The sequence below is a fragment of the Ursus maritimus genome, unplaced genomic scaffold (assembly GCF_017311325.1).
Source record: "Ursus maritimus isolate PB19 unplaced genomic scaffold, ASM1731132v1 scaffold_15, whole genome shotgun sequence".
NCBI classification, from domain to species: Eukaryota; Metazoa; Chordata; class Mammalia; order Carnivora; family Ursidae; genus Ursus; species Ursus maritimus.
Window position 1 is genome coordinate 490,852 of NW_024423897.1, and position 15,401 is coordinate 506,252.

General features: G+C 47.2%; 1 protein-coding gene across 6 annotated transcripts in view; it reads right to left on the reverse strand.

The window, feature by feature from the left end:
* Positions 1 to 1,703: 1,703 nt before the first annotated feature.
* The window catches only part of ZNF346 (zinc finger protein 346), a 31,728-nt gene continuing 18,030 nt past the window's right edge, over positions 1,704 to 15,401 (reverse strand). For 2 of the 6 annotated variants that reach the window (XM_040630250.1, XM_008692332.2), the window contains 3 exons: positions 14,591 to 14,824; positions 8,046 to 8,139; positions 1,704 to 5,606 (listed from right to left, as the gene is read on the reverse strand). In XM_040630250.1, the coding sequence (XP_040486184.1) occupies positions 5,519 to 5,606; positions 8,046 to 8,139; positions 14,591 to 14,824 (416 nt within the window). In that variant the 3' untranslated portion in view covers positions 1,704 to 5,518. The remainder of the gene's footprint in view (positions 5,607 to 8,045; positions 8,140 to 14,590; positions 14,825 to 15,401) is intronic. The other 4 variants (XM_008692333.2, XM_040630252.1, XR_569026.2 and 1 more) reach the window with 3 other exon arrangements.

Below are 15,401 nucleotides of genomic sequence, written 5' to 3' on the forward strand. Positions count from 1 at the left end.
TCTCCAGGATTTTGCTTCTGAGTTTCCACTGTGAAATCGAGCCTTTTCGAGTTGTCTTGAGGGCTAGTGAAATATGAAATGCAGGGGCTCAGGACAAGTCATCCTATTCTCTTCAAGTAGCAAGGTCCTGGGACTGACCTACTTTGCCCAGCAGGGGGTGGAAAAAAGGCGCGTTCTCCACCTAGCGGCCATCAGGGTCATTGCGCTGTAGCATTGACGCGTTTACAGAACCGGCTCAAGTTTCTTCTGAGTTTTGGAGCGGCTGGACAGATGAAGCAGCATTTGTGGCGGACAGTGAGCCTCGGAGTGCCAGATCGGGGACATGCCGGCCCTCTCTGTAAGGTGGGCTTGGCACAGGGCAGGGCAGGTGAGGTTGTTAGGTGGACAGATGGCCAGAGGCAGAAATTGTTTTTTTCTACTCTATTTGACACTAATGACAGCTGAACAGAAGCAAGGTCTGGTTAGGGCTGGGAACAGCTCATCTGGTAGGGGCTGCTGTGAGGGCAGGGCTTTCTTTGTTACCTGCTTGGGGAAGAACCCCCAACTGCCCATCCCTACCTCTTCAGGACTCGGGCTCGAACTGTGACGGAAGATAGCAAGGCTTCAGGTCACATGAAGTTGGTGGCAGCGCTCAGACCAACAGCCAGGGACCCTGAATCCCAGACCAGTGTCCCCCATGACATGCCTCACGGCTGCTCTAAGGTTACATACACAGCTGTGTGTCCGCACTGAGGGGTTATTACATCCCAGCTTGCTTTTCATGCAGCTCTGGGTTAAGAGCTTTACATACATGATTCCATTGTCTTCTCCTCAGATGTCATTGGCTGCAGAACCTGAGGTGGCCCTGACGTGCCTGGGATAAGCTGAGGTTCCTTAGCAGTGAAAGGTGACTTCTGGCTGGAGCCCAGGGAAGAACCACCTCCGGCCAGCACGTTCCTCCCCAATCAGACTGAATTAGGTTTCTGGCATTTGATAAATCACTGCCACTTAATACAGGACTCTGTGCCAGATGCCATCTGCTTCTGGCCTCACATCCCCAGGGAGACCCAGAGCTTACTTCAGGCCAATAATATAAGGAACATTTACATAGTATCTATCATATGTCAGGTACTGTAATTGTTTCATATGTATCTATTCTTTTAATTCCCCCAAATAACCCTATAAGGTAGATACTCATGTCTCACCCTTAGATACAGGGCAGCTCCAGATCACACAGTCCTGCGGAGCTAAGATCTGAACGCTGGCTGCCTGATTCCAGAGCCTGAGTTTTTGCTGTTAAACTAGACTGCCTCTCCAGGGCTGATGCCTCTCCCTCCACGAGACCTTTCTTAGCCACCAGAGCCAAGGGCAGGGGCTCCCTCTGATGTTTACCTGTTGGATTGGGTATTGTGGGTCCTGGGTACTGACATGAGAGACCATTCCAGGCTAGAGAAATTCAAATATGATCTCAGGGATGCTCAAAGTAGGAGGGGCTCTGATATGAAGTCAACATGAACCCGTGGCTTCAAATTCCCACGTGCCACGACAGTGTCCAAATTAGAAAGACCGACAATACCAAGTGCTGACAAGTTGGTAAGCGGGTAGAAGCACAGGGGAAATCCATGTAGGGTAGCTAGACAAGCTAAGCACACGCCTGTCCTATGACGCAGCAGTGCTACTCCCGGGGGCATGCGTGCACAGGCACACCAAATGACACACGCGCAGTTTTTCACAAGAGCTTTACTTATAATAGTTCAAAACTGAAATAACCCAACTGTCCATCAACAGAACGGCTAAACTGTGGTGCGTTCATATAATGGACTACTACTGTGCAGCATGGCAAAAATGAACTTCTGATACACATAAAAACATGGATGAATCTCAGACATAATATTGAGCAAAAGAGGATGTGATTCCATTTTTATAAAGTTCAAGAGCAAGCAAAACTAATTTATGGCGATAGAGGTCAAAACAGTGTTTACTTCTGGGAGATAATAACCAGGAAGGGGAACAAGGGAAACTTCTGGGGAGCTGGCGATGTTCTGTACCTGGATCTGCAGGGTGACTGCCCAGATGTGCACACATATATAAGGATTATCAAACTGTACTTGAAAAATTAGAGCACATTACGAAATGTAGCTCAGAAAGTTAGAGAAAAAGTGATATTTCAAATAAAGACAATTTCTGGGTACGGCTTAGAGCAGTTATTTTTGCCCACCACCATCCATTCTTCTTCCTTAGTCTGGAAGGAGCCCCACACTGTCTTCTTTTCTCTTAGAGTCGATGTGTTTTAGATGGTGCCCACTCCTTCCCAGGCCCCAAATGAGGGCACCATCTCCCCTAGTCGCAGTGACTGGTTTAGGAATTGGAATAGGGCCAAGCTGGCTAATGACTCAATCCAGAATTTTTTCTTGGAACTAGTAAGAAAAGATTTTTTTTCTGTACTGTAGTTGCCTATCTATCAGGATACAAGCCTGGAGTTGCCAGTGGCCATCTTGTTACCTTCCGGAGAGAGTCCACCTGAGAAAGAGGCCGCACAGAGGAAAGCAGAGTGAGATTAAATTCTTCCTGAAGACACTGTGTCAGAACCTGGATCTAGCCATCCCTGTACTGAAATTTTCATTAGGTGAAACAAACTTTCCTTCTTAGCTAATCATTTTGATTTCAGTTTTTTACCGTTATAACTGGAGTCTAATACACTGGAAATCTTGGGTAAAATTATGAGAACTGTGCAGAGGCGGGGGCTTGGAATATAAAATAACTACTGAGCCTGGTCTAATCTATTCTATGGCTGCTTGTTCTGTGAGACCATAGTCCTGCCAGAAGGTGGATAGGGCAGACCCAGGGGTCCTGTGGGAAGGATTCTGGTCCTTGTTTGGAAAGGGTTCTGGACTAGCAATCTATAGAGAACTGGATTCCACTCTCCATTTTGTTGCTTCTTAGTGGCAGAACCTTGGGCAGAACCTTTGAGTCTTTTCTATAAAATGGAATATCATTACCTAGCTCAAAAGGGTATTATCAGATCAAATGCAAGTTTCCTAACTTCTCCAGCTTCTTCCATACCCTTAGGTGAGTTAGTGCCTGCATCCTGGGCATTCTCACTGCACCCTGTATGACCCTCTGACCATTGCCATAATTATCTTTATAGTGTGTGAGCTCCCCAACGGCAAGAAAGTGTTCATCCCTGTGCCCTCTTGCCAACAGGGCTGGGCACGTGGCTAGCCAGGACTCCTGAATCCAGATTAAGGGGTCTTCCGGGCCAAGGGCTCATGATCTGGCAGCCCACCCACCCTTCTGCCCTCCATTTCCTTGCCTGATAGATGAGGCTGATTCTGAGATCCTGGATGAGGTAAGGACTCCAGGGAAACTGCTGGACAGTCCTGGGCTTTGGATGCTGAGAGCTGAGAAGCCACTGTGGGGGCCACAGAGGGCCCTTCCCAGCTGGTCAAGAGCTGATGCCCAAGAACAGTTTGCTGAGTGAAGAATGGGGGCTGAGGCTGCCTGGGTACCCTCCTCAGATCTGAGGACATCTGCCATCTGAGACAAACGTTGGACAAAGGGCTCCTGAGGCCATCATACTCACTCCTTCCCTAGCTCATTTCTGGGTCATAGAAAAGCTTCCTGCAAGAATCTCTAGGCCTATAAGTTGATGGAACAAACCTAGTGCTGAGTAAGAGCTGTGAAGGAAAAGGCCATCTTTCCTTAGATACCCTCATTCATTCAAACATTCATTCATTCAACAAACATTTCATGACATACCACTCCACATTAGAGAAGTGGAGGTGAAAGAGGCTAGGTCTCAGCCCTGAAGGGATTAGCCTGGAGAGAGCCATATTGGCACAGCCTCCATTTTGGCTTCCCTGTCTGTCTCTTGTCCTGCTCTCCTGCATCTCTTCTCCACCAAACAGCCAGAATGATCCTCTCAAAAAAGTAGATTCTCAGCTTAACCCCCCTGAAGACCTCCATAAGGCCCTCTGTGACAGGACCTCTGAGGTGGTATTAAGTTTAGGGCACCTGGGAAGGCTTCAACAAGGTTGCCAAGCACTTTAGATGTTTATCTCTGCCCCACCTCTTAAGATCGGTATTTAAAGCCTTGAGAGTTTGAAAGGGGTGAGGGTAAGCAGTCAAGACACACATATTAGATCCAATGGCAATATGGCACCAAACCCCAGGTCTGTTAAGTTGCAGTCTGGCTCATGGGAGAAATTCTTTATTTAGATGCTTCAGTGACCAAGAGACAGAGCATAAGCACACGCACACACACCCATACACAATACGTAAAGGCATTGCACAGGCAAAGGGACAGGCAATCGGGAGAAGAGGCCACGAGAGCAGCTAGGGGCTTCTCTGACTCAGTGAAGAGGGGCCTATGATGGTGACACTCCTTGGAATTTCTGCTTGAGAGCTACAAGGAAAAGTCCACTCCCAGTGAGTCCCAGGCCATAACACACAGCAGAGTTGGAGAAATCTAAGCGTGGAGCCTGGGGAACATCTTTTTCCTTATTGCAGAAACCTGTACCAGCTCTCCTTTCTTCCCGTGGGGGTCCTATCCTGTTCCCTGGTACCCAGGAATCTCCTGGTGGATGACGGGAGAGGGATAGCACCACAGCAACCTGGGCAGGTGGTCTGCTGCATAAGGAGAAGGAGAGGGCTAGTAGAGCCAAGGAGCAGCAATGAACCTCTGAGCTGGCTGGCATGAGGCAGTTTGCCTTTAATGGCACAGAACCATCAAGGGAACTTGCATGTGGGGACTTTCCCACATGCCCCTGGGTCAGAGCACCTCTCTGACAGAGGAGGGGGAAAGCTCCCCTTGGAGCTTTCCATGATCCAGCAGGGTACTGAGGCCTCCTCCAGCTCTAGCTTTCCCCCAGCTGCTGTGGATCCTTAGCACCATTCAGGAACCGTGGAGAGGGGCAGAAAGGACAGCACTGCTTGGCCAGGACTGTGTCATTGCTCCAGGAGGAAACTTCACAGTGGGCAGAAAGCTGCATAACTGGCCAGCATCTGGTCCCAGGCTCAGGAAAGGCTGTACTTTTTGGGGAAGGGGGAGTGTCATATTAGCTCCAAGCTTCCATGGGGCAGCCATTTCCATCTACCCTTTCCCATGTAGGCCAAGGTCTGGTGTGAGAGCTCCAGGTTTCACTGGAGTGGCCTAGGGCCCAGGGAGAGCCCAGTTCTTTAGCTGCAGAGACTGGTTCAAAACTGACCTGCAGAGGAAAGACAGGCCTAGGGCTCATGATGTATGGCCCAAAGAGACTGGGGAAGGGGAAAGGCCAACCTCCAAACTACTACCCTGTGAGGCCCCAAGTCCTCTCAAGATCCAGGCCCTTCCCTTGTCCTGACCTACAGGGCCCATTCCAAAGGGGAAGAGCAGGGGTGGATTTGCCTGGACCACTCAGAGGCTATTTGTGGCCCACTCCTGCCTTAGGCCTATGTTCTCCAGGTATAAGAAACGAGAAAGAGGGAGCCAAGGGCTGACCATGGTCACAGGAAGCTGGCTCATGGCTGATTCAACCTGGGGTGCCGGACAGAAACATCTCTAGTCTTCCAAGGTGGCTGAGTCTTTCTGAATGGGCTGCCTTTGCACTGGAATCTGGCCCAGGGGTGACGCCATTGTTTTCGGTGACCTGTAATTTGAGAAGGAATAAATGCACAGCATCAGTTCGTGGCGGTTGTGATGTGCTCTAGGTCATTTATTCTAAGGATAGTACAGCTCTTCCAGCGCCTTGGAGTAATAAGGAGGGCAGCTCTCCTTTACTGAGGGCCACTGCATGCTAGGCACAATGCTCGGTGCCTTGCCTCCAGCATCTTATTTCATCCTCATGGCAATTCTACAAGGGGGAGACAGTACCCCCATTTTATATATGAGGAAACTGAAGTTCAGAAAGTGTAAGTCACCTGCCCCCACTAAGCTTTTTATTGTTGTTTTTCGTTGTTATTTTTACCCCCTTCCCCCCCCCCCCAAGCTTTTTGAAAGTGTGGTTGATTCAGGATGGCAGCCCATGTCTCTCCACTATACCATTTATTCTGCCTACAGGGCTCTATATGATCCGGACAGTACAGACTGACCACTCTCCCCTCACACTGAGTCAGAAGTGTCTCTCCTGTCTCTCTCTCTCTCTGAGCATCTAGCAACACCTGATGCTGTCTTATCCGTGTATGGATTTGTTTAGGGTCTGCTTCTGCCACTAGACGGGGATCCAAAAGATCAGGGAACACTACTGGTCTTGGTTCCTACTCTAGCCCTAGTGCCCCAAACAGGGCCTGGCACATAATCATAATAGGTACTCCATAAATATTTGTTGAATGAATGACAACTTATCTCTAATAGCTCCCCTTTCTGGTACTAGCAGTACACACACATTATCTCTAACTTTCATGTTACCCTACAAGGTGAGGAAAAGGAGCTCCATTTGGAATGGCAGAGCAAAATGAATGCACTTTGGAATCAAAAGATTTGAATTCTGGGTCTAACTCCAAGTAACTAAGCAATCTTAGGCAAGTCACTTAACCTACCTGACATTAGGTTTCCTTGGGTTGGAAAAGGGGGGTTTCTGTGTCTTTAATTCAGAGCTGCTATTGTGAATTAAATGAGATTAAATTAGGTGTTTCACAAATTGTATCTATAATCTCACAGAAAAGGAAGTGGAGGTTCAGAGAGGTTTACTGACTCACCCCAAGTCACAAAGCTAAAAGTGTAGGACAAAAACAGTAAATACTAGCATTTTTAAGATGGGGTGGCCCCAGGGTAGGGCTCTGGCTGGTTCCAGGTAGTCTGATGAAACTGCCACCAGTCACGCTGCATGGGAGGTATGTTAAAATGGGAGTGAGCCCCAGGCTGGATTGCGGGGGGCTTGTGCCAAATTCATCAAAAGAAACCTCGAGAGTCCTCCCAATTTAAGATCTATACACAAATAAATAAGAAGATCTGCTGCGATGTGGGAGGGGAAACTTCAGGCAAAGAGGACCAAGGACATTTTGACTCTAATATTCTGTGTTTCCACCACCTTTAATTCCTTCAGCTCTGTGAACAATACAGCGCCTACCACCAAAGTCAACGCAATCATTTTCGTAGACTCGCTTGCCTGGAACTCAGTCTCCTCAGCTGTAAAATGCAGGGTGTCCCATTCCAGAAAGTTACACAGTGGCGCACTGTCCACACTGCCCAGCGCCCTTCTGAGAGGAAGGCGCAGGATCACGTGAGCCCTCCCCTGGCCAGGCCCTAGCCTCCTCACGTCACACGGTGCCACAGCCCCCTTGTAAGCAGGATGCCTGGGCGGAGTGTGCTGTGGGCCAGACAAGCCTTGGTTTGAATTATAGGCTCTGCCTCGTACTGTCACTTGGAATGGTGCTTGCCTCTGTAGTAATAATCCCTTCTACCTAGGGCTGTTGTGAGGGTTATCTGAGAGAATTGGCTTGCCATATGCCCTGTAACAGAATAGGGGCTCAAAGAATGCTAGTCATTTTCAAGGTTATTCTGAACAGATGACGGATTCTGTTTACTTCTTCCCTTCAAAGCACTTATCACAATTAGTAATTACTGGTTGTTCACTTGCTTATTGTTTGTCTCCTCCCATCAGAACATCAGAATGTAAGGTCACGAGAGCAGGGACTGGGTCTCTGGCCAACACTCAGACGGTGTTCAGTAAATACTTGACCAAGGAATGAACAAACCTGGTCATATTTGGTAATAACCTGTAGAGGGAGCTCTTGCCATAGGATTGATGGCAATCGAGACTAGGTTCTTCAGGCCAATAGTGGGGGGAAAAAAAAGCTTCCCCAGTCAGACTGCTAAAGGGCAGGAAATCGAAGTACTTTTAGGAGACCGCCAAGGAAACTATTTCTCTACTAAAACCTTCAGCCCAGCAGGTCCAAAGGCTGCAGAGAAGCTGACGGGAGAGAAACGTACAGAGGAGACACTTCTTTCTGTTAACTGATGGATCTTCTGTTGACTGAGAAAAGGCTGTCAGGAGTCCATTTTAGCAAAGGAACACCTGGCTTTGTTTTTATTTAGAAGCCCTGAGCTCCTGTCGCAGACCCCTGAATTTCAAAGCACGGTTACTCACTGGTTCTTGTGTTTGAAGCCGCTGACGTGAGCTTGATACTGTTCTATGGAGTTCAGCACTATCTTACACGTCTTGCAGGGGTAGCCCTTCCCAGCTGAAACACACAGAAAAATCAAGATGCTTAGTTATCCAATAAAATGGGACCTGGGCACTGCTGCTCTTGACAGTAAATGCCCTTCTGAGGATGGATGGTGGGTGAGGTTAGGTGGTTGGCCCTGATGAGAATCCCACAGGCCTCAATGCTCAGGGGGCACAGGCTGTGTGCCTATGTACTTCCTGGGGTTGGGAACATCCTCATCCCCTGCAGCACCCCCAGCATTGAACCTGGTCCACAGTAGCTGTCTGCTGAGTAAATAAAAGATTGACAGAACAAAGACGTGACATTTGGTGTAACTGTCTTTTCTACCTTGACTCTGCTAAGCGGCCTCATTAAGAATGCCCTTCACTGAGAGATCTCTGGGAAACTGCCACTCTCCTTGGGCTTGTAATAACAGTAATTAATGAGAATGCCTGCTATGAAAATTAATCTATCTTTCTACCTTGGGACTCACAGACACCCCGTCTTACTACCAGGGCTGATCCAATGACAAAGTGGTCTTTGTTGACATGGTCTAGTAGAGAGCGTGGGTCAGGAACCAAAATATGGAGCTGGACTCCTGGCTCTGCCTTCATGTGATCTTGGCTAAATCCCTTCCTGATCCTCAGCTTTTCTCAACTATAAGCCAATTACACCGTAACTTATAACCATAATACTTATAATAAAAAGTAGTATTATCAACCAAGTATCTGATATAGGCCATACACACTATATAGTTTTGTTTGGCCCTCATGACGATCCTGTGAGAATCATCACCATTATTTTATAGATGAGGAAAATAAGGCACAGTCACATGTCTAAGAACACTGAGTTAGGAAGTGGCAAACTCAGGCTTGGCTGGCCACAAAGGCTATACTTATTCTAGCATGCCAAATGTTAGCTGTACAAGAAAGACAGCTGTACACGTAACTTCAAGAGCCCTCTGGTTCTGACGCTTTCCCAATCATCTGCCATCCTAAAGCTTCACAACTCCAGAGTGAGGTCACCTGGGCTCAAATCCCAGCTCTATCATTTCTTACCTGTAGGACCACAGGCCAGTTACTTAACCTCTCTGAGATTTGGTTTCCTCATTTGTAAAAGTGGGGCTTCTCTGAGACTCAGGTTCCTTACCTATAAAATGGGGTTAATATTAGTATCAACCTCATAAGGTTATTGTAATGATTTAAGTAAAAGTATTTGACACATAGTAAGTGCTCAACAAACGTGAGCTTTCATCACTAGCATTATTTTACTTTCACAGGTTCCGTGCGTCAGTCTGGTAAAGAGGTGGAGGGTATCTTTTAACCAGGCTCCCACGGCAGCTGAGGCTACTGCGAACACCGACGGTCGCTTCTACTGCGATAAACGAGCCGACGTTACGGCTACACTTGTTTCCTTCGCATCTTCCGGTATTTCCTTGAATGAATTTAAGGGAAATCACTGCAGTCAGAATTCAGGTTCTTTTTAGACATTAATGGACAGAATTTCCAGAAGGCTGAATTTTAGCTCCTCAGTTCTTCTCTCTCTAAACTCTCTAGGGGGGTCTCACTCATTCCCCTGAGTTTAATTACCGTCTAAAACATATGGAACTACCAATATTTAACAGCTACTGACCTACCAAATGGCAGTATCTCTAACCCAGACCTCTCCACTGAGGTCTAGACCTATTTATCCAACTGTCTACTTGGATATCTCACGGATATGAGATCTTAAACTTAAGCTGATGAAACCTGGCTTCAGGTTTACCTAATAGCTTAAGACTAAATCTGGTTATCATCCTTGACTATGCCCTTTCCTTCACCTTTCACATTTTTTTTTTGGTAAAGATTTTATTTTTATGTAATCTCTTACACCCAACATGGGGCTTGAACCCAAGATCAAGAATTGCACGCTCTACTGACTGACCCAGCCAGGTGCCCCTCACCTCCCACATTTGATGGCCAAATCCTGGCAATTCTACTTCCAAATAGCTCTTGAATCCATTTACTTCTGTCTACCTTCTCCACTGCTACCTTAGTCCAAGCTCCCATCTTCAATATCCAATATCCTCATTGCTGGGGTCTCCCCACTCCCCTTCCTCCCTGTTCCAAACATTCTCCACTTTGTAAGCAGAATGATCTAATAATGCTCAAACTGTCAGTGGCTTCCCAATGCTCTTAGGATAAAGGCCCAAATCCTTAACATTACCAACAACACCATAACTGGATGTTTGCTCATCTTCCCAGGATCGTTTGGCCCAACACTATTCTCCTTACACTTTGGGAAGCCTTCCTTGATCCCTGCTCCTCCCCCATCTTAAGTTATCCCATTTGTTTCCTTTTTTTTTTTTTTTTTTTTAAGATTTGTCTATTTATTTGAGAGAGAGAGTGCACACGTGTGCACGAGCGGGGAGCAGAGGGAGAGGAAGGGAGAGGAGATTCCCCGAGGAGCCAGATATGGGGCTCAATCCCAGGACCATGAGATCATGACCTGAGCCAAAATCAAAAGCCAGGCGCTCAACTGACTGAGCCACACAGGTGCCCCCCCACTTTTAAAAAGATTTATTTATTTATTTGAGAGAAAGAGAAAGCGAGAGCAGGGGGTAGGGGCAGAGAGAGTCCTAAGCAGAATCCATCGGTAGTGCAGAGCCCAATAAGGGGCTTGATCTCATCTCACAACCCTGAGATCATGGCCTTAGCTGAAACCAAAAGTTGATGCTTAATTGACTGCTCCACCCAGGCACCCCATTTTCTTTTCTTTTTTTAAAAATATTTTATTTTTAAGTAATCCCTGAGATCAAGAGTTGCACACTCGGGACGTGTGGGTGGCTCAGTCAAAATGTCTGCCTTCGGCTCAGGTCATGATCCCAGGGTCCTGGGACGGAGTCCTGCATTGGGCTCCCTACTTGGAGGGGAGCCTGCTTCTCCCTCTGGTCACTGCTTCCCCTGCTGTGCTCTCTCTCTCTCTGACAAATAAATAAAAAAAAACCCTTAAAAATAAAAGAGAGTCTCACACTCTCCTGACTGAGCCAGCCACGTGCCCCATTTGTTTTCTTTTCTTTTTTTTTTTTTTTTAAAGATTTTATTTATTTATGTGACAGAGAGACAGCCAGCGAGAGAGGGAACACAGCAGGGGAGTGAGAGAGGAAGAAGCAGGCTCCCAGCGGAGGAGCCCGATGTGGGACTCAATCCCGGAACGCCGGGATCACGCCCTGAGCCGAAGGCAGACGCTTTAACGACTGCGCTACCCAGGCGCCCCTTGTTTTCTTTTCTAAAGCTTGTCACACTTGTAGTTATTTATCAATGCCTAGCTTCTCTGCTAACCTCTAAGCTCTATGAGAACATAGACAGTACCTGTCTTGTTTACTACCATATATACAATGCCTGGCATATATTAGGAAAGAACCCAACAAATATTTCTTGACTATATATGAATTTAACAAGACCTGAAAACCTGTCCTATATAGTGGTTGAAGAGACCGGATCAGTATGGGGCAGAGAAAGCAGACCTGTTCTGTGTGGGAGGAAAGGCCCTAAACAGGGAGAGAAAATGATGGGGTAAAGCCAAGGAGGATCCTAGTAACCTGGGGATGTTGAATGCTCTGGCATTTGGAAGGATTTGGCTGCCTGAATGATATGCAGGCTTTAGTTTTGATATTCTTGGATAAACAAGAGAAATGTGAGCCTTGATTACAAAGCAAACTCCAAGTCTTTGCTCTGCTTGGTGGATGCTGCATCTTCTCCTTGGTGGAGAGATCTGGACACTCTGGGTCATCTCACATTTGACTCATACTTGTCATGAGACACATTGACAAGAGCCCCATGAAAACTATTCTCTGGACCCAACATAGAACTTGACCTAAGTTTCAGTGCTGGCTCTGCTGCTGCCTAGTGTGGGACTCCGGACAAATCACCTTATCTTTCTGATCCTAATGACCTCATTTGTAAAATGGGAATAATCAAACTTGCACAACAGAGCTGCTGTGAGGATTAAATCAGGTAATTACATGTGAGAGCATCTAGCTTAAGCCTGGACTGCAGCAGCAAGAGCTAAGTGTAGGATGCCTGACTGAATGAACAAACAAGCTTTGGAAGAGGCTGGCAGGGAAAAGTCAAGCTGCTAACACACTTAACACCTTTGCTAAGGCGGAGTCCCTGTCAGCTAAAGTCACTGCTTTGCATGTCCTAGATCAGCATCCCTCCTCTGTGGGTAAGTGGGTCAGAGTAGGTTCAGTGCCTCCACTGATGTCAGGTAGTTGGAAAGCCTCCTGCCAAGTATACTCAGAGCTGTAAGTTTTGGAGGAGTGTAAGTTTTGGAACCAGACAGAGCCAGAGACACATATTGATACTGTTACTTAACAACATCAGGTCCTATCAGCTGTATGACCTTAGGCAAGTCACTCTGAGTCTCAACTTCTTTATCTGTGAAATGAGAAAATCATACTTATTTTTAGGAATGCTGTGGGAATTAAATTATAATATATATGTTAATATCGAAGGGGGTGTGATACTCCTACCCCCTGCCTAGGTTTTTATGAAAAATTTTGGCTGATCTGTAAAGCAGTCAGGTGCCTTAAGCAAGAAAAAAGGACCTAGGATACAGTTCTAGGATTAAGTATGGTAATTAGCCTTAGACAAATGGAGGACTAGATATAGGAAGGAGACTTTGGCTTAAGATACAAGTTAAGATAAGCAGCCTAAAACGCGCCAGTGCCTAAGACATCCTAAGATAATGAGGAAAAGACCAGGGCAGGGCCAAATAAAGGAGGGCCAGGAGCTGGAGCAAAGAAGGGTCAGCTGTAAGAGAGCCCTAGGTCACGCCAGCTGGGTGCTGTGTTGTTTCTATCAGTCTCAGGCCAAAACAGCAGGGTGTCATAGAAGAACGGTTCTGAGGAGCGGGGTTCTGAAGTTTCCAGATGCCTCAGCATACGGGGCTGATGCTGTTCAAGGGGAAGGCACTGCTTGTATGTGGGAACACCAAGTAAATATCCAATTTTGAAGAGGTTTGTAAAGCAGCGTCCTTCAGTGGCATCGGCTCCTCAGCACCCTGCTGAAGCCACTGTTTCATGCCCATCTCATCTTGTCAGTGCTGCTGAGTGATGACCTGTGCTGTATGACTGCTCTGGGTTTGGGGATTGTTAGAGAGGCATGACCTCTCCCCTTGCTCACATGTGATCTGGCACATCTACAGCATCTGGGAGTTCGCCTTTCTAGGACTGTGGCAAGAGCACAGACGACCAGGAGCAGCGGGCTCCCCGAGGCCCAGTTGTTTGTCCTCGGCTACCATGGGGGCCGCGAGTGTTGGCTGTCTGGTGCTGCATCTCCATGGCCTCGGTGGGGACCCCCGAGGACCCATATGAATGCTCATGTAGGCTCCAAGAGACAGGGACTGTGTCAGCCTTGGTCACTACTGCACCTCAATGAGGGAACACAGTAGGTGCTCAATAAACATTTACCGACTGAATGAAAGAGAAAATAATAGTCTTCCCCTCCCACACTCTTACTATAAGCCATAAGTAGTTACTGTGATGGGAAGGGTTCTTAACTTTTCATGAATGCTTACTCCCATGATGCTGACTGGCATCTTTTTTTTTTTAAGACTCTATTTATTTATTTGACAAAGACAGCAAGAGAGCACAAGCAAGGGGAATGGTAGAGGGAGAGGAAGAAGCAGGCTCCCCGCCGAGCAGGGAGCCTGATGCGGGGCTTGATCCCAGGACCCTGGGATCATGACCTCAGCTGAAGGCAGATGCTTAACCATCTGAGCCACCCAGGTGCCCGCTGACTGGCATCCTGAAGTCAGGGAAAAACTAATGTTCTCTGAGTCAGAGTGGTATCCTTCACCACCCTATCGCAGGGATATAGGCAGGCCTGAGTTGCTGAGAGATGAGGGGCCCTGAGGACACTCTAAAATCTCGCAGAGGCTACTGAGGTCTTCACACAGGAATGTGGATGACAGGGAGCTTAAATCAGAGGTTGCAAACTGGTGGCCCTTGACCCAAACCTGGCTTGCAGACAGGTTTGACTCACACAGGGTTTAACATTTTTAAAATTTGGTAGCACATTTAAAACTGAGGGGAATTTTTTTTTTTTTTAAGAATTTATTTTCAAGTAATCTCTACACCCAACATGGGCCTTGAACTCACAACCCCAAGACCAAGAGTCACCTGGTCTACTGACTGAGCCAGCCCGCCGCCCCTAAAAATGAGGGGAATTCTTAAAGAAATCTGACTTTCTAGATTCTTTTGAAAAACTGAAGATATGGTAGTAACTAGCTGGAGCTGCCTAGGAGAGGCATGTACTCTTCAGCTCATCAAATCCCCTCTTGGCTCTTTCACTCATTTAAATGTCCTGTCTGGTTTCTATAGCCATTTGAGTTTGCAACGCCTGCTTTAGGAGATGTCAGGAAGAAAGGGCATAGCCTTGATAGTCTGGGGAACTCCAGTGGTCATGCCCTGATCCAGCTCTGGATGTGAGCTGGGCCCCCTTACCTGATGAGTCAGTGACAGCAGGGTCTGCCAGCCGCCCATAGTGTGCCATGAGTTTGAGCTTGGTTTCTTGTTTCCTGTGTTTCTTGCCCACATAATGTTGTTGAGCCATGACAGGGTCGTTGAAAGTCGCATGGCAGAGGCTGCAGAACTTGTCTGGGTCTATCATCTCTCTATTCTGGTGCAAGGCTAAGGTGGAGGCCACAAGGAAAGGGTTTGTAAGGCGTTTCGACAGAGCTGCGGTGAGAGAGTTCAAACAGAAACAATGAAAAGACCCAGAAGGTGCCAAGCTTTCTTTTCAGAATGCTGAATGGAAAGAAAGGGTCACTAACACACTTGCAGATGTGGCACTGTCTGTGCGAATCACACAGGGAAAGACTTCTCTAACTGGGAAAACTGGGAAGATTTGGGGGAGCTCAAAGACCAGCTACTTGGTCAGCAGCTTCCCCTACTTCAGGTACATGAATCCTGATTTTCTCCTATTCTGAGGAGGCTTTTGCTATCAAGCCGCCAAATTACAATAGACTAGAAATGTACAGGTTTGTAGTCTTTTCATCCCTCAGAATTCCTGAGAACTTCACAAAAAGTGGGACAAGAAACTTGGGTATTTTATTCCCATCCTCAAAGTGCCCTAGTTACAGAGCTGGGAGCCAATGCACAGATGTAGCAACTGAGGGCCTGAGGACCTGCAGGGTCATTTAGAAAAGGCAACCGTACTAGGGAGGCCTTTTGGGTTACACTGCCTTCTAGGCTGAGTAGGGGAGAGAGGGGATAACAATGACCTTTAGTTATATGCTTTGTACATATTATTTCC